At 41.4% G+C, this 24,886-nt stretch overlaps 1 protein-coding gene across 9 annotated transcripts in view; it reads right to left on the reverse strand.

Annotated features, from left to right (window-relative positions):
* Positions 1-1,255: 1,255 nt before the first annotated feature.
* LOC147019873 (sorting nexin-5-like) overlaps positions 1,256-24,886 on the reverse strand; it is a 78,205-nt gene continuing 54,574 nt past the window's right edge. For 2 of the 9 annotated variants that reach the window (XM_085894660.1, XM_085894662.1), the window contains 6 exons: positions 20,651-20,725; positions 19,201-19,231; positions 15,726-15,813; positions 8,414-8,453; positions 3,104-3,190; positions 1,256-1,407 (listed from right to left, as the gene is read on the reverse strand). In XM_085894660.1, coding sequence (XP_085750786.1) covers positions 1,306-1,407; positions 3,104-3,190; positions 8,414-8,453; positions 15,726-15,813; positions 19,201-19,231; positions 20,651-20,725 — 423 coding nt within the window. In that variant the 3' untranslated portion in view covers positions 1,256-1,305. Of the gene's footprint in view, positions 1,408-3,102; positions 3,191-8,413; positions 8,454-10,459; positions 10,575-15,725; positions 15,814-19,200; positions 19,232-20,650; positions 20,726-24,886 lie in introns of those variants that run through there. The other 7 variants (XM_085894665.1, XM_085894666.1, XR_015061551.1 and 4 more) reach the window with 6 other exon arrangements.

The following is a 24,886-nucleotide window of genomic DNA, read 5'->3' on the forward strand; positions in this document are numbered from 1 at the left end:
CCCCTGATCCTAGAATTTACATATATCGATTCACACAGACGCGCCTGGAGGCGAGGCCAAGCCGCCCCGCGCTTGCTAATTGGATGGAGCAGAAGTGGGCGTGTAGCGTTTGTGATCCGAATTTTCCTCGGAAACGCCGCTATTTGCGCTCGCAGCTCGGTGCGTATCGCTGAACGGGCCCAAGACAGCGCGACGCTGAGTGTTAACAGGTGGTCCGAGAATGGCCGTAGAAGGAGAGAGGTGAGGGTGGTGGTTTGATGGTTATGGTGCCGTTTGGGAATGGCAAGATGTGGGAGCGAGTTGTGAAGGTAAAGGTCGTGGCTGTTGGCGTTGTTGTCTGAGGGTTTGAGCGTGGTTGGTTCAAAATAAAGATAGAACAGAAAAACGCCTAACAAAGGATCGCAGCCTAGATGAATCACATAAATTCCCTCGAGACAATGGGTTTCGGCTAACTTCACATGTACTTGGAGATATCTCACCTACGGGCCCTTCATGGTGGTTTGCGAATTTCCAGCCGTAACTATATATATATATATATATATATATATATACATATATACATATATATAAATAAATATATATAAATATATATATATATAAATATATATATATATATATAAATATATATATATATAAATATATATATATATATATCTATCTATATATATATATATATATATATATATATACATATATACATATACATACACATACACATACACGACCAGACGTAGTGGCGTGCGCCTGTAATCTGGCAACTCAGAGGTTTGGGTTGGAGGATCGCTTGAGGACGGGGGCTCTGCACTGGGCCGTGCTATGAGAGGGTGTAGGGCAGCCCGGAATCATTGCGAAACCCAATCCTTATCCCTGCGTCATAAGAGGGGACCAGGGTTGCGTCAGGAAGGGCATCCGGCGTAAAACCTATGCCAAATCATAACGGATGATCCGCTGTGGTGACCCCGAACGGGAGCAGCCGAAAGACGAACAACAACATATATACATATACATATACACACACACACACACACACACACACACACACACACACACACACACACACACACACACACACACACACACACACACACACACACACACACACACACACACACACACACACACACACACACACACACACACACACACACACACACACACACACACACACACACACACACACACACACACACACACACACACACACACACACACACACACACACACACACACACACACACACACGAGATAGATATACACATACAGTCCACAGATGTATTTGTATATAAAAATGTGAAGCAGCTCTTCTCAATCTCTCACCATGGCTTTCTTTGCAGGCTTGGCCCTTTCCAGAGCACGTGCAGCATTCTCCATGTCAATTAGGCGGCACGTTCTTCGAAACAGCATATCCTGATGAAGCATGAGGACAACAGAGAAGATTTGTCAGCAGAGACCTGGGACACTGTGCAATCGATAGCGGAGGCCCAGGAGAGTCTGGCATGTGAACATCTCAGTTTCCATTAAACCAATTAATTTAAAGTCTGCCTTGTCATCATAGAGATGCATACTTGGTGATGGATCATGAATGATGCAAACAATTATGGCATGTAATCCAGGTAGATTGAGAAAAGTCCTGCAAAAGACTCACCCATGATCTTTGCTAAAACACAACTGATTGAGCTTACACAACAAGCATAATGCTCTTCTCTCCGTTATTAATCTTGCCCTGGCTGCAATGCTGCAAGAATATAAAATAAACAGCAAGCAGGTCTTTGCAATGAAGTTTTCAAATTCCATTTTCCAGCAAAACTTCAAAGAAAGATAGTTATTTATGAGGCAAGAATTCTGCACTGTATGGCATTTTATTTCGGCATCAAAAATATCGAAGAAGGAACTCAGATATAGGAGGAGGCCATTTCGCACATCGTCCCCTTGCCATATTCACACCCCATTAAACTAAATGTATTAATCTACTTCACTTATCTATTCGCAAACCCTTCTCGACTTAAATTAATTATCTTTCTAATTCTGATTCTGATGGACCATACATACTCTGTTATAGAGCGTCTTGGCTGCCGAAGCATTTTCTTGGCTCAGGTAACACTGAATACTTGGACAAATGTGAGTGAAGACATTTTATAATGGTGTTGAGAATGCTAAGAATTGAGGAAACAAGGGACCCTACCTTTCTGGACAAAATTAAAGCCAGGCTTCGAGCTGTTGGGGAGAAGCCAACAACAGTAGAGACTGTGCCATGAGGAGCTGCATCATGGAGCAGTCAGGTTTTGGGTGCTGGCGAGGGGGAATTGCAGCTGAAAGCGAGCACAGGATCAAAGCTCAAAATTGACCAGGGCAGAACTGTGATGAGATCTGGGGCAATCTTGTAAAACACATTGATTGGATTTTGATGAAGATCCAGATCCTGATTTGAGAAGTTTTTTTCTTCGCCATTCACAGATGAGGCCAAAAATTGATATTATGGCATGATATCTCAAAACGTTGTGGATGAGTTGGGTCCATGCATCCATCCATTGGGACCATACTCTGTGCAGAGCATTGGTGCTGCTGAAGCAGTCTCCTTGGCTATTGGGTACAATCCTGAACAGGTTGCCACTCTGACGCAAGATACCAACAAGCTCGGACTCATTTTGTCAACCTCAGAAGGATGACAGCCAGAGTCAGACCCACCTGGTATTAATTCAACAACCGAGTGGGATTTGAACTCAGGATCCTAGGATCCCAAGCCCACCACCCTTACCATTAAGCAAACGCCAGGTATATATATATATATATATATATATATATATATATATATATATATATATATATATATATATATATATATATATATATATATATATATATATATATATATATATATATATATATATATATATATATATATATATATATACACGAGTTGGATAAGTGGCAAGAGCAAGCCGATTGGATTTTAGTGAAGGTCCGGATGCAGAGTCAATGCGATACAAAACAAACTGTTCAGTCTGGCAAAGGTATGCACTCCACACAGAGTGCTGTTCTTGTTATCGTTATAAATAAATATCGTTATAAATAAAATGTAAACATGGTGGTAAGGACACCTTACCTTCTCTGCTTCTTGATATCGGACGTATTGCTCCAATGCAAAACCCAACGAGTTCAGCTCGTGTTTTAGCTGTATGTCGAATCCTTTCTGGGGTGAGGGTAATAGGTGGAGAAAGCAGTCGGTGGATTAAGATGGGGCCATGCAGTCGTCTATCCAAAAGATATGCAGAACAGAAAAATAAAAATGAACCTTGACAAAATCGTCGAGTCAGAAATATGCACAAGTTTTCGCAAAAAATCCCTGGAAAAAGGCAAAATTAGCGAGCTGGGTGTGCGCAGCCACTCGCCACGTCGCCACAGGGCGAATCTCCCTAACCTGTGGATAATATTTTAAACCACCCACAAGCCACTGTGGCTCATCCCTGTTTCAGTGGTTTTTTTTTTTTTTTTTTTTTTTACATTTGATAGGTTTTTAACACAGAATTCAACCTTCGTTGAGACGGCCACCATTTTGTACGTTTTGATTACGGGAATCACGAGTTATTTTGTACAAGTATATATATATATATATATATATATATATATATATATATATATATATATATATATATATACACATATATACATATATATATATATATATATACATATATATATATATATATATATATATATATATATATATATATATACACAACTTTAGTAGTTTTAAACTAGTTTCTAGTAAAAAAAAAAAAAATAGACCGAAATTACGCATGATTCCCATGATTCTCGTCTCAAAATTTTATTCTAATTTTTTTTTTTCCCGGAATGATTCTGCATGATTTGGCGCAACTCGGTGCGACATCCTTAGTTGGGTCAGTGGTTGCCAAGTGAGTTTTGACACAATCAGTCGTAGTACCTGTAGGAGGACGAGTTTGTTTGGATGAGTGAGTTTGATGGGTGACTTTGTTGGTTGGATGAGTGAAGTTGATGGGCAAGATTGGTTGTATGAGTGAGTTTGATGTGTGACATTGGTTGGAAGTGTGAGTTTGATGTGTGATATTGGTTGGAAGTGTGAGTTTGAAGTGTGAGTTTGATGTGACATTGGTTGGAAGTGTGAGTTTGATGTGTGATATTGGTTGGAAGTGTGAGTTTGATGTGTGATATTGGTTGGAAGTGTGAGTTTGAAGTGTGAGTTTGATGTGATATTGGTTGGAAGTGTGAGTTTGAAGTGTGAGTTTGATGTGACATTGGTTGGAAGTGTGAGTTTGATGTGCGAGTTTGATGTGTGAGATTGGTTGGATGAGTGAGTTTGACTGGCATGAGGTTGGTCCAATCCTGGTCCACAACCACCCCCATACCCCACTACCACCTACTAAAGGCACAACGACCATACACCTCCCCCCCCGACACACACCATCACCACCACCACCACTCACAATCACCACCTCCCCCGATGGTTGTTCATTCAACCAATCTCACACGTCAAACTCACTCATCCAACCAATCTGAACAATCCAACCAACCTCACCCATCAAACTCACACATCCACCTTAAAATTAAATTATTTCATATTGCTAAAAAAAAACTTTTGAATAAAATGTGGCTATTTCCTTTCTCCTGTGGATAATCATTCGAAACCTGGATTAGCCACAGTGGCTAATTCCTTTTGAAAGCCAGAGCACACCCAGGCATGTGTGCAATACAGCAATACATCACAAAGGGGAACGCGTCCATTCAAAATTGAAGCACCGAGAGTGCAATTAATCCAATGAAAGCAGAATCTTCTATTACCGGAAATATAATCTCTACAGATCTCAAATCCATTCATTTTAACATCATATTATCATAGTTTGTTTCAATATTAGCCTTTCCATACTCGGTCTTTCACTGCTTTGATCCAAGCAATGGAACGATGCTCTGAACTTCAAACAAGAGACCAAGGCCATGCCTCTGAACATCTCCCATTCAATGCTGTGTTCCATCCAACGTTGCTCTCAAAATTGGTCAACAGTGTCATTTAGGTCCCCAATCCTAAAATGGTAGACCTACTTCCTCGGTGCATAAAAGCATCAAGTGGCTAAAGATGGGTCTTTTCTGTTTTGTTTTTCCTCCTGTGCTGTCTTTGAAGGCCTGCAAGAATTACCCCTACCCCTACCCCTCCCAATACCTCCCTCCCCCCCCTCCCCACTTCCTAAACTCTCCGCAAGGCAGCACGAGGACCAATCCTGTTCTTGGTTTATATTGATAAACATTATCTCTCTGCAATCATCTTTACCAATAAGTGAGCTGGTAGAAGCATCCCTGTCACCAACTCCAATTCGTGAAACCAAAATGGTAGAAAACACAACAGGCATCCCAGAATGAGTCATATGCAAAAGCTCAAGTAAGTTGGGGATTTTTTATTTTTAAAAGAAAGATAAATAATGACCTTGCATTGTGGATCAATCATTGTTTCAGTCTTCTTATGTACAAAGCACCAGCATTCATTGCACAAGCAGACGACATCGTCAAATAATGAGGAATCTTGGGTTTCCTCAAGCTATTATTCCAAGTCATGTATTAGGTTCACATATTTGAATGGAGAAAAATAAAAACAGTATTTTCTTTTATGCAAGGTTCCTTATGAAAACACCCATCAATGGCTCATATGCAGTAATGCAAAAAAAAATTATTTACACTAATTTGCAAACACAGAAAAAAATACACAACATACTCATGAACCATATGCAATCAAAAGGACCAAGAAGGAACCTGAAGAAGTAAAGAGCAGAGATGGAGTTATCAGGAGGAACCTGGACAGGACTCGTGTTTCAGCAACAACTCCACGACCCTCTAACGGTCTTACCTATCCAGGTGCATCCAAGTGAACCTTGCAGAAAAAATTCTGCAATAATTCACTTTTCCTTAGACAGATAGATAACGAAAGAGAGAAATAGAGTAAAAAAATATGAAAGACACTTCTCCAAGACAGATATATTAAACATACTCGCTAACCACATGCAACATACCGAACACAACATACTCGTTAACCAGCTATATGGAGGTGCTGCCTCTCTCTTTTCCAAAAAGTCTCTGTAAATAAAAGTTAAACCATACTCATTTATTTGCTCACATGAAAAAAAGACTAATGAAAACGCCGAACAATGGCTCACACGCCGTTTGTTATGCCATGAGTGACTTGGAGAAATGCCCAAATAGATGAGAATGGTTTAACTTCTATTAACTGAGACGTTTTGGAAAATCGATGCCTCATTCAGCTGGTTAATGAGCATGTTGCCAAAGAGAAGAAAATTATGTGAATACTGCAGTGTCAGAGTTGGAAGAGAGGAAACTTAACTTGAGTTTGTCATCAAGGTTTATGGAGTTCAGCTCCGAAGATGAGGAAAATTATTTGTACTTACCAGCATCATGATATTAAACCCTCACCCCAAAACCCAACTAGTTCCACATTTGCAGTATTTTTTTCTTCCTGATAGTTTGCTTCTGTATCCATCTTGTTTACCCCCCCCCCCCCGTGTCCTCCCCCCTCACCCACATTTTCCCCTCCATCACTGGTTTGTCCAATTCTCCCTCTATTCTGTCCCTCAACCATGCTATTAGTGCATGTCCCTGCTCTATCCTGATTCATTCTGTTCTTGCTCTTCCATGAGCCTTGACTGTTTAGTATGGAAGAAAAAACATCTGAGACTTTGAGATTGCGATTCAATTATATTTGTTAAACTGCAACCTGGTGAAAGCTCTCCAAAACCCCTACTGGGAAACCCCGTTAAACCAAAGCGAAAGTGTTTTTACATATTACAAAACCAAAGGCAAAATGATACCACTGCACAACTCTCTCAAGTGCATTAATCAAACGGAAGGTACCATAATATAATATGGTGTAAGGTGTAGGTGATGCCTGGTGTTGATTTAGCAGTTAAGGTGGCTGGCTTAGCACCTTAGAGTCCTGAGTTCAAGCCCTTGTCGACTGTTGAATTAACACCAGGTGGGCTTGACTCAGCCTGTCATCCTTCCGAGGTCGACGAAATGAGTACCAGTGCACTGGAGTATTAACCATTCGGGGTAACCTGCGTCGGAGTGGCGACACGTCCAGGACTGTACTGCTTGCCAATGTGAAACTGCCTCAGCAGCCTTATGTGCCTTTATGGCGCAAAAATAACGGTATTATTAAGGCGTAGGAGAAGAGGTCGAAACGTCGTAGAGGGACAGAGAGAGATGGAGATACTGGCAGAGACGTCACAGGAGGACAGAGAGGGAGGGACGTCACAGGAGGACAGAGAGGGAGGGACGTCACAGGAGGACAGAGAGGCACATACAGCACAGAAACATGCAAGGAGATGAGACATCCAGGAAATATTTTCATTTCACGACAAGTGATGTGTTCTCCATCCACACATCATATTATCTCAGTGATGTAATTACATGGCCCATGCTACACATCCTACAATTTAGCAATGGACCCCCACCCCTTTCCATGTGAAAATATAATCTACAAGATAATGAGCGATGCGTGATGTGGCACAACGCAGCGCATGAGAGACGCAGCACGTGCGCACGAGACGCGGTGTGTGTACGACGTATACGAGCTGAAGACTCTGTTGCGTTATAGCAAATTGTGCTCATTCAGTCGCAGAATAACTTGGCTTACTCCCATGACTTCTTAATAATACTCTTCAGATTGTATAATAATGTGAGAATCTGAAATAGCTTTGTAACCTTCACATGCACTCGCTTGAGCTGGCATGTAATCCATGTAAACTCAGGATGTGCACAAAAGCTTTTTGGGGATAAAAAGAAATGTGAAAATGGAGTATTGCATTTAGTTTCTCAAGAGATATATCTCATATGTTGCAAATACATACACAGATATTACAGACGTCAAAGTTGTTGGTACAACATTTTCAAAGAAAATGTCAAAGACAAATTCGACCCAGCATAGAAAACAAGATTCTAAAATCGATATACACCATCAATATGGGGACTACTGAAGCTGGGTCTATAGGACGAACCAAGCCACAAAGCTATACAGAATGACTGTGATCTGGTACAGTCACAGTGTGCAGACACCACTGCACGTGTCGGAGTCCCAGTGCACCAGTGCTGTAATTATGGTCCCACCACAGAAGCGAAAACATTAATCACAGCCAGGCTCCATGCTATTTGCCACGCTCCACAGCGCAGCTCACATAAATCGTACAGCAGCCCAAAGGGGGAGAGCAGGCGGGGCAACTCAAAAGTGCGAGCACACACACAAGAGAGCTGGGGTTTAACATTAAATTGGAAAAGTGAGGGAATGAACGATAGACAGCGCAGACAGTCAGACAACACCATGATAGACATTGTCGTATGTTTGTGAGATGAAGTGATCGAATCATTCAAAATGTACCTTCACAGTTTGCATAACCTTCGATGACTGGACCATTGTTCTGTGGGAAGGTTGGGGCACACATCAGACTTGGTCAAAGAGAGGGAGGACCACCACATATGTTGAAAATAATAATAATTAATAAATAAACAAATAAATAAATAAGAGGCCAAGGCAGGTCAGGAAAAAAAAAAAAATTCAAAAGAGGTCACGATTACACTTCTGGAGCTACAGGGTAAAATTGTCATGAAAGTCATTGCATATCACAGCAGAAGAATGGGATCTATTTTGTTATACAGTATAAGCATTAGTGCATGCACTTTAGAATTTCTGAGATGTGACCATAAAGTTTCAGGACTATCAAAACAAAATAAAATTATATTTATGTAAGGATCAGTTCCCCCCAGAACAGAAACCACTTAACCTGCCATTCCAAAAATTGCTCAAGAGAGCAATGAAGATTTTTTTTTTTGTGTGTGTGTGTGTGTGTAGGCTCCAGTGTTGAGTCTTGTGAATAATCATGAAGTAACATAACGAGAAAAAAAAAAAGGAGAAAGAGAGGGGGGGGGAGGAAAAAAACAAAACAAAATCCACAAACACAAGGGGTGTAAAGGTACTATTTTCATCGATTAAGTCACAAGCAGTAGGGTTGAGGGACAAAATACAGCGAGAGGATATGAGGGATGTGGGGAAAAATGAGGGCAAGGGAAGGACACAGCTGGTGAATAAGGTGCTGTTAGTGGTCAAAAAACGAGAAATCCAGAAAGCTGGGCTTAGGGAGTGTTCAGGGTAAAATTGTCTTTCTGTGCTGTATCTTTCTTTGGGTAGAAAAGATTATGGGGATGACATGAGATGATGGTGAACAGCTGTCTTTAAGCTCTGGAGGGAAGAATGAGATTGAAGAGACTGAGGAAGTTGGTTCCATTGGTAGGGGGTAAAAAAAATGGAACAGAGTAGAAGGGCAATCGGTAATGGGCATACCTCTGCCAGGCTGATTAGTTTATGTTTTGTATCCCACTGATGGGCAGGATCTGAATTCGGACCTGAATTAAAATTTAATGGGCTTGTTCTTCTCACCGAACTAACTCACCCAATAAATTTCGTCCGATTCCGTCCACAACTTTTTGAGATATTGTGCTATATATCGTTTTAGCCCCATCACTCAATGGTGAAGACATAACTTAAAAAATTATCGGATCTTTATCTTTACCAAAATCGAATCAATTAATTCTTCACATGCCCAACCTGTCCACCAAGTTTCGTCCTAATCCGTCCACAACTTTTTGAAATATCCAGCTATATGTCATTTTTGGACTGATCTCTCAATGGTGAAAAAAAATCACTTTAAAATTCTCAGTTCCAGATCTGGATTCGGACCTTCTCCAAAGTCTAATCACTTTGTCCTGGTCACATACCCAAGCTCTCCACCAAATTTCGTCCAAATCCGTCTCCAACTTTTTGAGATATTTTGCTCATAAATAAACAAACAAACAAGAAGAAGACATCATGCAGAGCACAATACTTGCAAAATGTATAAAACAAATTACCCAAAAATAATTGGTGGTTGAATTAAATGACCAAATATGCAACTCCTCTTAAAATTCCAAGTGAATCGGATGAAAATTGACAATTTTAGAAATTCGGCCTATTGGGACCTCCAAAATAATTGGTGGTTGAATTCAGTGACCTGAAATATGTATGTATAATATATATATATATATATTCTCTTCAAATTTCAAGTAAATGGTAAGAAAATTGAGGATTTTATAAATACCACCTTAGTTGTTGACCTTGGGCCTATGTTGACCTTTTGGTCCATGTTGATCTTAAAAATAATTGGCTAGTTGAATTCAGTCACCTGAAATACATCCCTTTCAAATTTCAAGTCAATCGAATCAAAATTGAGGATTTAAGAAATACCACCTTAGTTGTTGACCTTTGGCCGAAGTTGACTGTTTGGTCGATGTTGACCTCAAAAATAATTGGTTGGTTGAATTGACCTGAAATATAAATCCTCTTCAAATTTCAAGTCAATCGGATGAAAATTGAGGATTTTAGAAATCTCACCTAAGTTGTTGACCTTTGGCCTATGTTGACCTTTGACCTCAAAAACAATAGGATTCTTCGTTATGACAAACTCTGATGTGGTGAAGTTTCGTGAAGATAGATTTAAAATTGGGACCTGTCGGCAACAAACAGACAAAAATCGACTGACCAATAGACTTTAAAAATCTTCGATTTTGCAATTAACAAGAAAAAGACATCATGCAGAGCACAATATTTGCAAAATCCACACCCCTCTCCGAAGGTTGCCATGGATACATCAAATTATCCATTTACTTCAGACTAAAATTTAAAATCTTAATCAAAGCTCAGGTCAATCGGATGAAAATTGATTATTTTTCAGATTGAAATTTGAAAATGAAACCTTGCTGATTGGAATCAAGAGGATCTGTTTTTGCACCATGTTTGTGTAATTCAATGATGTTAGGTGAATTACAAACAAATGGAAAATTATATTAAGCAAATGATAGGGTCTACAGAGCAGAAAGAAGATGTGCAAGAGTAGCAGAGCAGGTTTTTAGAACACGTGAGCCAATGCCATGTGGTTCAGTTGCAGAATCGGAGTCGAGGTTTTCCAGAAAGTTCTCCACCTTCTCAGGTGGGAAAGACAGAATCCAGGAGCAGTTGGATGCAACTGGGTAAAGTCGCTGTCACACCTTGACGTTTTTGCCAGCATATGGCAATGTATCAAAACGTATGTAAAACGCTGGCGTACGCTGAACTATTGATGTTTTTTTTAATTTTTGGCATATTCATAACGAGTTGGACGTATGCATAACATATTTGTAACGTACACAGAACGTTTCGATAACTTATACCAACGAATGCTGAGCATGTTGTTGGCGTTCACAACCTATGCCCAACGATAGTCTAACTTATGCATAGCACGCGACAGCATATCGCCGACGATCACGTGGTGTAGCCTATTAAAAGGATGCCACTCGACGATTCAAATCATAACCACATTGGACATCGAAGTGTCAAGCCGCTGTCACACCTTGACGTTTTAGCCAGCGAATGCCGACGTATGAAAAATTTGCCGAATACGTTATGGGTAAGTTTTGCATACGTTAAGAGCACGCTGGGATACGTCATAGTACGCAGACAAATTTTAAGCATGCTCAAAATTTTTCGATGTATGCAAGCGTATGACGCACACGTTCCGCATACACTGGCCATAAGTTGTAGGCACGTTATGCAATCGTTGACACACGTCACTTGTAAGTTACTCATAAGTCGAAACACGTCGAGGTAATGTTTAGCGTACCCGAAACTTATTTCTAACCAATGAGTAACGTGCTTTGAACCTATGTGTAACGTATCTTCAACGCATATTGACGTATGTAGATGTATTTGAGGTCTTCTGGACAACCACAGAACTTACTGAACATGTTACTAACCTACAGCTACCGTATGATGGTTTATTGGCAGCGTTTAGGGGAATTGGTATATAAAAATGGGGTTCACACAGGAGGAACCCATCAGTGTTCCAGACTCCATGTTGTTGGTTTTTTTTTTCTTCGGCATGACGGTGATGTTGACACTTCCATTTCCAGTGCCGAAAAAAAAAAAAAAAAAAAAAAAAAAAAAAAAAAAAAAAAAAAAAACATGGATTCTGGAACACTGATGCTAAACATTACCTCGACGTGTTTCGACTTATGAGTAACTTACAAGTAACGCGTGTCGACGTGTGTAAACGATCGCGTAACGTGGCTCCAACTTATGGCCAGCGTATGCGGAACGTGTGCGTCATACGTCGAAAAATTTTGAGCATGTTAAAATTTGTCGACGAGCTTGGCGTACTACGACGTATCCCAGCGTGCTCTTAACGTATACAAAACTTACCCATAACGTATTCGACGTGTGCCAGCGTTTTAGACAAATTTTTCATACGTCGGCATACACTGGCTAAATCGTCAAGGTGTGACAGCAGCTTAAGGTGGGTCCAGAGATACAATATTTTGAAGCAAACACACAAATGAGGCATTCAGCCTTCTCACAAGCAGAATTGGCTATAGTGCCATTTGAAGTGAAGGAAGGGATGGGGGACATACTCCAGAAAACACTCAACAAGGACCACCAAGTTTTAGAGGAAGGAAACAAGTTTGGAAATTGCATGTCGAAGAACTTTGAATATCCTTTGATTGTTTTCTTTTGTTTGCCTTTATTGAAAGGAATGAGGGTGGAAAGAGGAGGGGGGGCTGGTGGGAGGAGAGGTGTCAGTCAGATTTGTTACATAAAAATGATAACCCAATGTTCACATTATAATTACAACCCAGTTTTCTTGAAAAAAAAAAAAAATTATAGAAACTTTTTGATAAAAAAAAAATGAAGGAAGACTAGTGGCGATGATCTGTCATCAAATTCAAGTCGATTATTTAGCACAACCCAAATTAATGGTCTTTGCCTCTTGACCTGTTATCGCACATCACCTTTTAAGTTATCTCGATGAACAATCAGTTTGTTCCTTTGTGAACCAAACCCGACTGATATGAAATCTTAATTTGCACATCTCATCACTGCATAATGTGTGTATGTGTGTGCGTGTGCGCGTGTGCGCGCGTGCGTGCGTGTTTTTTCCTTCTTCCAACCTCATGCAATGCATTCAAACTCCATCAAGTACAAAATGGGGGGGGAAAAAAAATTCTTAACTATCTAAATTGATATGCACATCTCACATTGAGGGGAAAAGCATTTAAAAGGGCAATGGACCCGAACCACAAGGCCATCATCATCACATTACAATGACCTGCTTACCTTGGACAAATCCAATCATTGATACTGACCTGCCCAGAAGCAATATTTTCAGTAATTTCGGTTTCAAATTTTCAACTTTTAAATTACAGAGATTAGCGAGTGATAAACTTCTTCAAACAAACGTTTTGTCAATTTGCCATGTTCTGGGAATTGACCTCTACACAGGAAAGATTTCGCTTACTGAAGAACCACTCGCATGACTGGTTATTCAAACGCCTATTCATGAATTCATGCGAGTGTAAGCTACACATTTAACCAACAGATCGTGAGAAATTCCTTCCGACTAAAATTGAGATTGATAAATAAAACTAATATGAAATGATCACCAATTTCTGGGAATTGACCTCGATATAGACAGTTCTGCTTACCATGGCACCACTCATGTGACAATTAGTTTTTGAACATCCTTGTGAATGTTTTTATTGCAAAAGAAATTTGGCTGTTTTCTTTTTAATCCGAAACACTGATGGTGAAACAGATATTTCTAAAAATTCCAACATCAAATTTCTCTGCTCTTGGGCTTGCACATACCTCCTTTTTTAAAACATAGTTGAGGCTCATGGAAGAGCTAGTACCAGTACACTGAATGGATCAGGATTCAACAGGACAAAAGGAGGAGCAAAGAGAGAGTGGGGAAACACCAACAGCAGAGTTGAAGGCCAAGGTCGATGCAGACATGGACAAACAATGGGTGTGGGGAGAAATGGGGGGCAGGAGAGGTTGCATGGAGTGGACAAGATGGATACAGAAGGAAAATCTCAGGAGGGAAAAGTGGAAATTTGGAAGAAGGAGGGATTGGGGTGAGGTGAGGGGTTAATGAGTAGAAAGATCACGGTTTTGCATTGGAGACGATCTGAGATGGTGGTGAACAGCTGCCTTGAAGACCTGGAGGGAAGTACGAGACTGAAGAGGAGATCATAGTTGGTTCCATAGGCGGGGTGGGTGGGGGTTGGGGGGAGAAGGAATGGATGAGTGGAGATGAACATTGAATCTGGATTTTGGGAGTTTCACCAGAAGGGATTTGTTGGCAGACTGCACAAGCTCTGCAGAAAACTGGGGAGGACAGCAAGAAAAAGACAGAGGGTGCAAGACCAGAAAGGAGACAGTATAAGATAGACCACCGACATGTCTGTGATGTAACAGTGATATGTCATGTGACTCAGCTTCACCACAGAATATTCCAATGAATTTGAAGGTCTTGGTATCTATGGTGTTAAGCTGAGCAAGACGCGAGGCAACGGAGCCAGCCCAGAGGATAGAGCAGTACTCCATCAAGCTGCAGTTGAAGGTCTTGTAGGTGGATAGGAGTTCAGGTGTGCTAAAGGACTTTGGAGGGTGGAGGATGCCCAGTCAGTGACTGGCTTTGGAGGCCAACTTTGAAATATTGTTTGCCCAAGAAAGATCATGGCTAATCCTGACACCTGGGAGTGGATTGTTAAGAAAGTGGATGGGGGAGGGGAGGGGGGGTTTCCAGACGGCCCTTTCAAAGAGAGATGGTCAGATTGTGAGATTTGTCAGGTTTGAAAGACATATTCCAAGTGTCTAACCACCTTGTGATTTTTTTCAAGGTCTGAACAGAGGGAAGAGGCTGCATCCTGTCTGTCTGAAGGATGAGTGATATCACGACAGAGGGTGAAGTCATTAGGAAATAGATAAAGGGGGTTTTCCAGGGCATCAGCGAGATCATTTCTGAAGATCAGTAATTGGACTGGGCCCAGAACACTGCCTTGAGGCACTCCAGCCTTGACATGGAGAGGAGATGAATGGATTCTGCTGAGTGCCACATGTTGGCTACGAGAATAGAGAAAGTCAGTAAACCATGTGCGGAGTTGGCCTCGGCTGCCATGGGCAGAGAGTTTGGAGAGCAAGGCAAGATATTTTCAGTGAGATTTGCTTTAAAAAAAAAAAAAAAAACATGGAGAATCCAGAATGGGTGGCAAGTGTAAATTACACCACATCCAATTATTTGCGATCTGTGATTCACGGAACATGTTGAATTGGCACAACTTTTCACAAACCGGCTCTAGAGACTAGATGTTATTGTGGAAAGGTCAGGGTGGGAATTTAGAATTTATCAAAGTTACCAGAAGACAATGGCCTACTGTTTTTGAAAGATCTTTAGCATCTTGCAGCAAAGGGTAATATACGAGACAGCAAGATTCGTGCCACCTCAAAGGACAGCATCGTCACCGATACAAGACACTGCTTGTAAATCACATGAATGTCATATTATTGTCAAATTGGGAATTGAACCCAGACGAGTCAGCTCAAAGACGAGCATGTTAACTCTCAGCTATCTTGTCAGCCCATAACCAACGATAGAATATGGATATATATAAAACATGAGATGGGCACAAATTCTAACGCAATGCAGATTCAAGGTTAATGTTGAAAACCTTTGCAAGGATTGTCAGAGGACAAGCCAATGAAGCATGAACTAGTTGGGTGTGGGTGGGGGAGAGAAAGAGCAAGAAAGTGTATGAAAAGAAGCATCAAGATGATGCAGGAGCACCTGCAGAAATGCTCATTTTCAGGAGAGTCAGCCGGAGAGACGTTGTGCAGCAACATGGTGGACAGGTAGTTTAATGCAACAGCCATCTCTAAGTAAAGAAAGAAGACAACAGATCAAGGTGAGAAATCCATTATGCTTTCCTCTTATTCAACTCACTATTTCTTGCAAATCAGGAATTATTTTTTTTGTTTTCGACGAGTCAGGATAAAAGCCAGAAATCACAAGTTTAAGTATAAATTTGGAGAAATATAAACAATTGTGACTCATTGGCATAAGATCAGGAGAGTTGTATCATTTTCCATGAGCTTGCCGAACTCGATGAATGTCACTCGCGACGGCATCCGGGAAACAAAAAGATTCGTTAATTGCTGTCCACACTGAAAATCCACAAATTGTCAGTGCAGTTATGATCAAGATCATTAGACATCGGAAAGGAATTTATTTATTGAATCTCAAATAGACACCGATATTCTGGGGTGGAATCCTGGGGCCAAAGTTTCAAACTGGAACGGCACTCGATAGAGCGTATACTCTGCCAGGCTGAAGTATCCCACATTTTGTATGATTGTATCCCACTGAAAGACCGGATCTGCATCCACACCTTAACCAAAACCTAATCAGCTTGTTCTTGTCACCTATCCAACTCATCCACCAAGTTTTGTCATAATCCGTCCACAACGTTTTGAGATATCATACTATACTTGCGTGGATCAGCACACTTCGCATGCCTCACCACACGTCGCTGCAGACGCATCAGCATCTTTGACCATGCCCACTTTCTCCAGGTATGAGGGAAGGGGGGGTGGGGATGGTGGGTGTGGGTTAGTGGGGGTGATGGTGGAGTGATGAGGTGGATGTGGGGATGTTGGGGTAGGTCAGCCACATATATTTTGTGCCCTAACTGAATATATGCTGTAAATCAGAATTCAGACCCCAACATGTATAAATAAAAAGGAACAAAGCACAAATTTTATATTTATTTTAAATTATCAGTTACAGCTGGACAGCAAAGACAACACAATATCAAGAAAGTGGACGGGAAATTTGAACTGCCAGCCGAAAAGAGCAGACATGCCCGAAACACACTGCTTTCCTTGGAATTCCGGCTGGGTTTTTACGGCCTACATTTTCTATTGCCTATATCTCAATTAATGAAGTCAAAGTAACAAAAAAAAAAATAGCGCTGATGAATACAGGCAAGGCATTAATGTGTTTCTTAGGATATATATATATATATATAATGTTGTTGTTGTTGTTGTTCATCTTTCGGCTGCTCCCGTTAGGGGTCGCCACAGCGGATCATCCGTTATCATCCGCATACTGATTTAGCATAGGTTTTACGCCGGATGCCCTTCCTGACGCAACCCTGGTCGCCTCTTATGACACAGGGATAAGGATTGTTTTGCCATAATTCCAGGCTGCCCTACATCCTCTCATAGCATGGCCCAGCACAGAGCTCCCGTCCTCAAGCGATCCTCCAACCCAAGCCTCCGAGTAGCCGGATTACAGGCGCACGCCACTACAGATATGTATATATATATATATATATATATATATATATATATATATATATATACATATATATATATATATATATACATATATATATATATATACATATATATACATACATACATACATATATATATATATATATATATATATATATATATATATATATATATATATATACACACATACACATCATGGCAGAATTTGGAAAATAAAATTTGAAGAAGAAGAAGTTGACGTTATGGTCTCAAATATATGTTTGCTCCATTAAAATAAGATATATCGATTTTGGCCCTAACTCTCGGTGGTGAAGAATAGCTTTAAAGAAGGACAAATGTGTCCAAGAGCAGTGTCCGCAAGGTTTTGTAGGCTAAAAAAAATAAAAATAAAAAACAACAACTTCCAATATTTCGTCACGTGCCTTGATTACGCCAAGAGCGAGACCAGTCATAGTGTATTTACGAAATTACAATACGATAAATGGAATAATCTTTAAATAGTAACGTGAACTTTTCGAAACTTTAAAGCAAATGTCCGAAATATATTCAAAAGTTCATGATGGACGCACTCAAAAGGCACCGTCTATGCGAGGATGTGTACATGTGCTTAGTATTTAAGGAGATCCGGATCTTGTACATACAAGAGCCGAGTCCTGGAGGTTAAGGTTTTGTCTTCAGAAGAACAAGAACAAGAACAAGAACAACAACGCCGAGCTTTCTATGAGCAGAGTTCGCGACATGAGACTCTGCTAAAAATTCCAACATCCGTATCCGGATCCAGATCTTCACCAAAATATAATCAATTCGTCCTTTTTCACACACCCAACCTATCTGCCAGGTTTTGTCTGACTCCGACCCTAACTTTTTGAGATATCCTGCTCACAGACAGACAGAGAGGGGTGAGAACAACCTCCATCCAACATCAGTGATGGATGTAATAAAGCTACCAAATGGATGTTGCACATTGCTCCTTAACGATTTATTTAATACAAAGCTTTACGTAAAACGCTTTTGTGGATCAAACTCCCTCAATCAATATTTGAGCAATTGGAGCATGTAACGACTAAAGAAAGACGAGCATGAAACACTTCACCATCGAAAGTACTGCAATTCATTTCACTGTGGAAAGGAACAAAATAAATAAAGACGAAACAGCACAACACATTTTTAAAAGGGGTTTACGAAGGTTCCATTTATTGTGAAGACTGTGATTAGTACCCGAGCGCTGTGCAGGATAACATCAAAAGAACATTTGCTCCAAATTGTCTCCGGAGTCAAAATGAACGACTCGTGCCACACGGCAGCATATCAACTGCAATGCCTTCCCGGGCCTCGGGTGGCCACCCATCCCTCCACAGATGGTGACAGCAGCATTCCCAAGGAAAAGGAAATGCACAGAAACCAAAGCTATTATTGCCCAGACAAGACAGTGCCTTTTGTCCACGGCACCCTCAGAGGGGCTGTCCCGTGGTTTTGGAATAAGGAACATTTTGCATTTTTGATTTATGTTGCATTTTGTTTGCCACAAATTGCCTTATTAAACACCAGATCGGGTATATAACAATTCCACGCAGTTTGCAATCATAAATTAGTCTGAATTTAAGTTGTACGATTTTCGTGCAAATCAGTGTGGACATAACCCTAACGGTAATGAACAGCACCACCTGCGTCCATGAACCAGAAGAGCTGCAGAGACAGATTCATGTGAACGTGACCGTGCAGACAAGAGCTTCAACTGCTAAAGCCTTATTTTGGGGGAGATAGATTTTCTTCCTTTCGCTGCATTCATCACTCAATAAAAAAAGGACACGGTTGGTGTCGTTTTGGTAATAATGGCAAAAGGATATAAAGCACAAGATGGCAAAGCAAAATGAATTTGTAATGTTAGCTGTGACCACGAAGGAGACAGAATCGCAGACGGGGAAAAAAAAAAATAAGAGGAGAGAGTGGATGGGAAAACTCACTGTGTTCACAAACGGCCAAGTCAGTAAATTTCTGTGGAAAGGAAGGAATGTTGGAGATGAGTTGCATTTTCTCAGAGTGTGCAAATGTACAAAATTGACAGAGTGTGCGCTGACCTATGTTGATCTTTCATTGGAGGCTCACCATGATAGTCATCCTTAGCAAATGCACTTTGGACCAGGATTCAATTACCAATTTGGCACACTGGCGCATCATTACGGAGGCGTGAGTGTGCCGCTCGTGCAATGCCCCTGCACATTAGGGCAGGAATTTGGAACTTGTCCAAGGTGACGGTGATAACGAACCTAATTTGCATCAAAAGACGAGATATTTAACGTCTGAAAAAAGGCGAGCAGATTGGAAGCACCAATCGGGAACATGAAGCTTCGTGATGCAATGCCATGCCTGTGGAGCACCAATCGGACAATGTATAGTCGGTTTGACAACGAAACTCAGGTTAGACAGCTTGAAGGTAAGTGCGCTACCACTATACTATCCTGCCAGACCTGTGTTGTCTATGCTTAAGGAAAAAAAAATAAAAGGGGAGGTCAGGGGGATGGGAAGGGTCTTTCAATTTCCCACTGCAGATGGGACAATCTGTGAGGATGACATACTCTGCATGATACAGCACCCTCTGAGGATGCTCGACCAAAACAGTACTTTAATCATATCAAATTCCAGAGAATCATACAGGAACAGACGGCACACAGACGAGCAAGAAACTGATGAAACATCATGTGAACCCATAAATTGAGTGGTTATGAATAAAGCTCGAACACAAAGCCCGTCATTCTGCAGCTGCAGCATCTGGTTTTCAGCAATCACGAAGGCAAAAGGATTGATAAACCAGTAACTAAACCACCTGACATTCTTTGTCAGAGAAAGCATGAAAGCGCTCAGAAAATGCCGTGTGAAGTTAAAAAACAAAATTATTTCTGATATCATTATATGGTGGTGCGAACTCAGTGGATCTTTGCTTGTGATCATTTGTGATGCGATCTAAGTGGACAGTGGCCATAGCTTGAGGCTATAGGAACAGGGGACCAGTGACTGGAGGATAAAGATGAGAGTTAGGACAGTTTAAAGACAGGGGTCTTTCAGTAAGAGTAGTTAATGTATGGAATTGGTCACCCTGGAAAGGTAGTGGCAGCAGAAACAGAAGATACGTTTAAATTGGAATGAGATGGGTACCTGGAAGTTATGGAGATAGAGGGGTATGGGGATGTTGGCAGGACCTCTGGATAGCCTGTGCATGGATGAGTGATTGTTTGTATGGTTGGTGCAGTGCAGGAATGATAAGCAGAATGGCATCCTCCTGGACTAAAATTCCTTGTGTGTGCATAACCAGTCTTCTGGAGTCCCAAAATTAAGCCTTTGTACCTAATCCCTTTATTCAAAGATAAATGACAGAAGCAAAGGGAGTGGAGAGGGAGGTGCAAGCTCGAGATTTACCTCCAGCATGGTCATTCCACGGACGAGGCAAGCCAGGTTCACCTCTCGCTCTCCCTGAAAGAACTCATCCACATCCTGCAGAGAACAGCAGAAAGCAAGCGACACAAATTGGGGCATTCTGCCCTCTACAGGTAGCGCGGACTTTCAATATAAATTACGAATGCACTTGCTCAATGTTCATTTAATCGTGTAAAGGGCGCCAAGACAAATATTAAAGCGGAGGAAATGATGGACAGGAAAACTACATTGGATACTGGATTGGCACGTGAAAGGCTGAAAATTAAAAGGATTTTAAATGAAATGGTACATCACGTACAATGTCTCCGAATTGGAGCAATTAACTGGGACAATGCATCACAGAACTCGGCCCAGGTTGTTGGCGATGTATACCGGGAAGACAATAGCAAAACTGGATTTAAAATTAAGACCTAAAAAAAAGACCTGAAGTGAAGGTCTTGTGTTTTGAACATCTAAAAAAAGGGGATCGGTTGAACAAACATTTCAAGACAAGACAGAGCATTTAACAATGCAGGGCCTCATCAAGGTATTTTATCTCGGTGAACAGTTTAACACAACAACCCGCTGTAAGTGAAAACCTGGGATGGATTTCAAACCTTTTTACAATTTGAAAAATGCATTTTAAATGTAAAACGTAACCAAATTATATTGCAGTGCAAAGCTCTATAAATGTGTATAGGAGTCGATGGGTGGGACATACAAGGCGATGGTGATACACTACGTCATTTCAGGGGTGTCAAAACAACATATCGATCCCACCAATTCCCACCACCCTACTTTTTTTTGCTCAGAGACTGTACAACATAAAATAGGTTGCTCTGTACAATTCACACAGCCCCGGATGCAGGATGTTCCTCAAATGCATCAACTTATAATGTATAAATAAATATTAACTTTCCCCAAATAAGTTCTCTCTTAAATCAAGACTGTGCGAGTGGGCAGCATCTACTAATAATGGATGAGGTGTGCGTGCGTGTGGACTTCTACTGGAGCTTTCTGATGTGGAATGTGATACACCAAAATGATCATCATGATCTCTTGCATTGATGAGGCAAATCAACTACAAAAAAATCCAGAAGAATTCCCACGTTTCAAACACACCATGTTACTGGGCAAAGAGAAGTTTAATATGTCCTTCTGTGGCATAGCATTATAATTACAAAATAAATAACAAGAACAATAACAACATTGTAACAAAGCATATATTAATTACAGTAATACTAATAATGTTAACAATAATAATAATAGTATTGTATCATTTGGCAATAACAATAATATGAATGTATAATCCCCAACCCTGGTACAAACACATCTGGGCAAGCAGTAAAGCAGGCAGGAAATGCCACAAGGCCGTGAAGACCAATGAAAATTTGGTCCACTAGTTCAACAAAAAAGAGACCACTTGGTATCAGCTTGTGCACATGCTGGATTCCATTAGTTGGAGTATGCATTTTCTGCATGGTGCGCTGCGATGAAAATGCATCACGTGTGCGCGAGTTCTGATATGGATAGACATTTCTACTGCAGTGCTATGTTACTTAAAGTTGTCTTCCAAAGGAGCCTCGATGCTCACCCTTCGCGGAATTTTCAGGCAAAAAAAGTTTATTTTTATTTCTTTTTCTTGCATATAATATTGATGCTCATGTTCGAGCTAACACACAGAACGTATAACAATGGGCGCAGGGGACAAGAGGGAAGCACAAAACAGTAGGGAATCGAGACATTAGGAGATCTGTGGAATGGAGCGGGAAACACGGATTATACAAGATGGACACCACAGGGACTTTCAGGAAAAAAAAAAAAAGCAGGGAATTTGAAGGAAGTGGGTTTGGGATGGAATGGAATGGGGGTAGAAAAAGATCATGGTTTTGGATGTGGGAAGATAATAGATGGTGGTGAACAGCTGTTTTTAAGACTTGGAGGGAAGAGTGTGGGAGTTTGTTCCAGAGGCAGGAACAATAAGAGGAGTGAAAAAGTGAAGGTGAGCAGCAATTCTTGATTTTTGTAGTTTCACCAGAAGGGGGTTGCTGGCAGACCTTCAGCGCCCTGCAGAAATATGGGGAGGACATATCACAGATAGAGCAGGGGTGGGGGGAAGGCTGGAGAGGAGACAGTAGAAGACAGAAAGACCACCGACCTGCCTGTGGTGAGAAAGTGAGACCCAAAGACTCTGCTTCATCGTGGGAGATATCAATGATCCTAAAAGCCTTGGTTTCCACAGCGTGAAGCCGAGAAAGGCGTGAGGCAGGAGTACTACTGATGAGGGGAGAGCAGTACTTCATCAGGCTGTGGATGAAAGCTTTGTATGTGGTCAGGAGCTCAGGTGTGCTGAGGAAGGACTTTGCACGACGGAGGATGCCCAGTCGGTGACTGGCTTTGGAGGCGAGGTTGGAAATGTGGCTTTCCCAAGAGAGATCATGGCAGATAGTGAGACCCAACAAACTGAATGAAAGGACTTCTTCAAGGGGATTGTTGAGAAAGTAGATTGGGGAGGGGGGTTCCAGATGGTCCTTTCGGAGAGACAGTGAGTGTGCACCATGTGTAAGGATTGAAAGATATATTCCAAGTGTTTGACCAGCTTGTGATTTTATCCAAATCTGCAGAGAGTGAAGAAGCTGCTGCTTGCCAATCTGAGGGATAACAAATGGTACGGCAGAGGGTGGAGTCATCAGCAAAGAGATAAAGAGGATTTTTCAGAGAATTGGAGAGATCATTGAGGAAAATCAGAAAAAGCACAGGGCCCAGAACACTAGCTTGAGGAACTCCAGCCTTGACAGAAAGAGGGGATAAGAGAATTCCATTGAGGGTCACACATTGACTGTGACAGGAGAGGAAATCTGCAAGCCATGAGTGGAGATTGCCTTGGACACCAGAGGAAGCGAGTTTGTTGACTTGGGTGGGGTACCAGACCATATCGAAAGCACATGATATGTCTATGGAGATGGCTCTGATCCTATGTCTAGCATTGAGGACCTCCCTCCATTGTTGGGAAAGCAGAAGCAGTATGTCCAGGATAAAGTGATCTGGTCTGAATGCAAATTGATGAATGGAAATCAAGCCATTGAAGAAGAGGAAGGATTTGATGTCAGAAGGGATGATGGATCCCATAACCTTGCTGATGATTGGGAGAAGGCCGATTGGTCTGTAGTTGCCGGATCTGTTTTTGCACCCATTTTATGTGGAGTGATAATGTTTGCAGATTTCCAAGCAGATGGCAAATGACCTCGAGTAAATGAGAGGGTGAATAGAACAGAGAGAGAGGGTGAGCAAGAGCAACAGAGCAGGTTTTAAGGACATGTCGTCTGATGCCGTCTGGACTGGTTGCAGAATCCAAGTCGACGTTTGACAGCAAGCTCTCCACCTTCTCAGGAGAAAAGGACACAGAGTCCAGGAATAGTTGGATGCGACTGGGTAAGGTGGATACAGAAAGCGATGTGTTTGGGAAACAAGATTTAGAAGCAAACAGAGTTTACGCATTCAGCTTTTTCACGTGCAGTGTTTGCTGTGCGGCCACTTGAGGTCAGGGAGGGGATGGAGGGGGAACATACAACAAAAGCAGACTTAACTTGAAGGGCACTCGATAGAGCGCATACCTCCAGCACGCAATGCCTGATCCACAAGAACATATCAGGCCCAATACATTTTTGAGATATTCTGCTTTATATCAGTTTAGTCCTATACTATCTCTCAAGGGTGAAGAATCACTGAAATGATCAGATCTGGATCTTCACCAAAATTGAACCAATTCTTTCTCGTCACACACCCAACATGTCCACCAAGTTTTGTCCGAATCCGGCCACAACTTTTTGAGATATCGTGCTACATTTCATTTCGGCACAATCTCTCAATGGTGAAGAATCACTTTAAAAATGTTAGTGGATGGATCTGGATCCGGATCTTCACCAAAATCTAATCAGTTCGTCCTCGTTACACTCAACCTGCCCACCAAATTTCATCCGGATCTGTGCACAACTCTGAGATCCTACACACTGACAGACAAACAAACAGACAGAAAGGGGTGAAAACATAATCTCCTTCACCTTCGATGGTGGAGGTAACCAGATGCCACCAGGATTTGGACGAGGGAGACAGGTTTGAGAGTTCAGACTTGAGATTGGAAAGACGTTGTTTCCTGGTTCTCCTGAGGGTAGACACACACTTGTTCCAAGCTTTGTGGAAGGAACTGAAATTGCCTTCAGTAGGATTTTCCTTCCAAGA

Source organism: Eptatretus burgeri, chromosome 9 (assembly GCF_056783735.1).
Source record: "Eptatretus burgeri isolate ZD-2024b chromosome 9, Ebu_testis_v1, whole genome shotgun sequence".
In the NCBI taxonomy this organism is placed as follows: domain Eukaryota; kingdom Metazoa; phylum Chordata; class Myxini; order Myxiniformes; family Myxinidae; genus Eptatretus; species Eptatretus burgeri.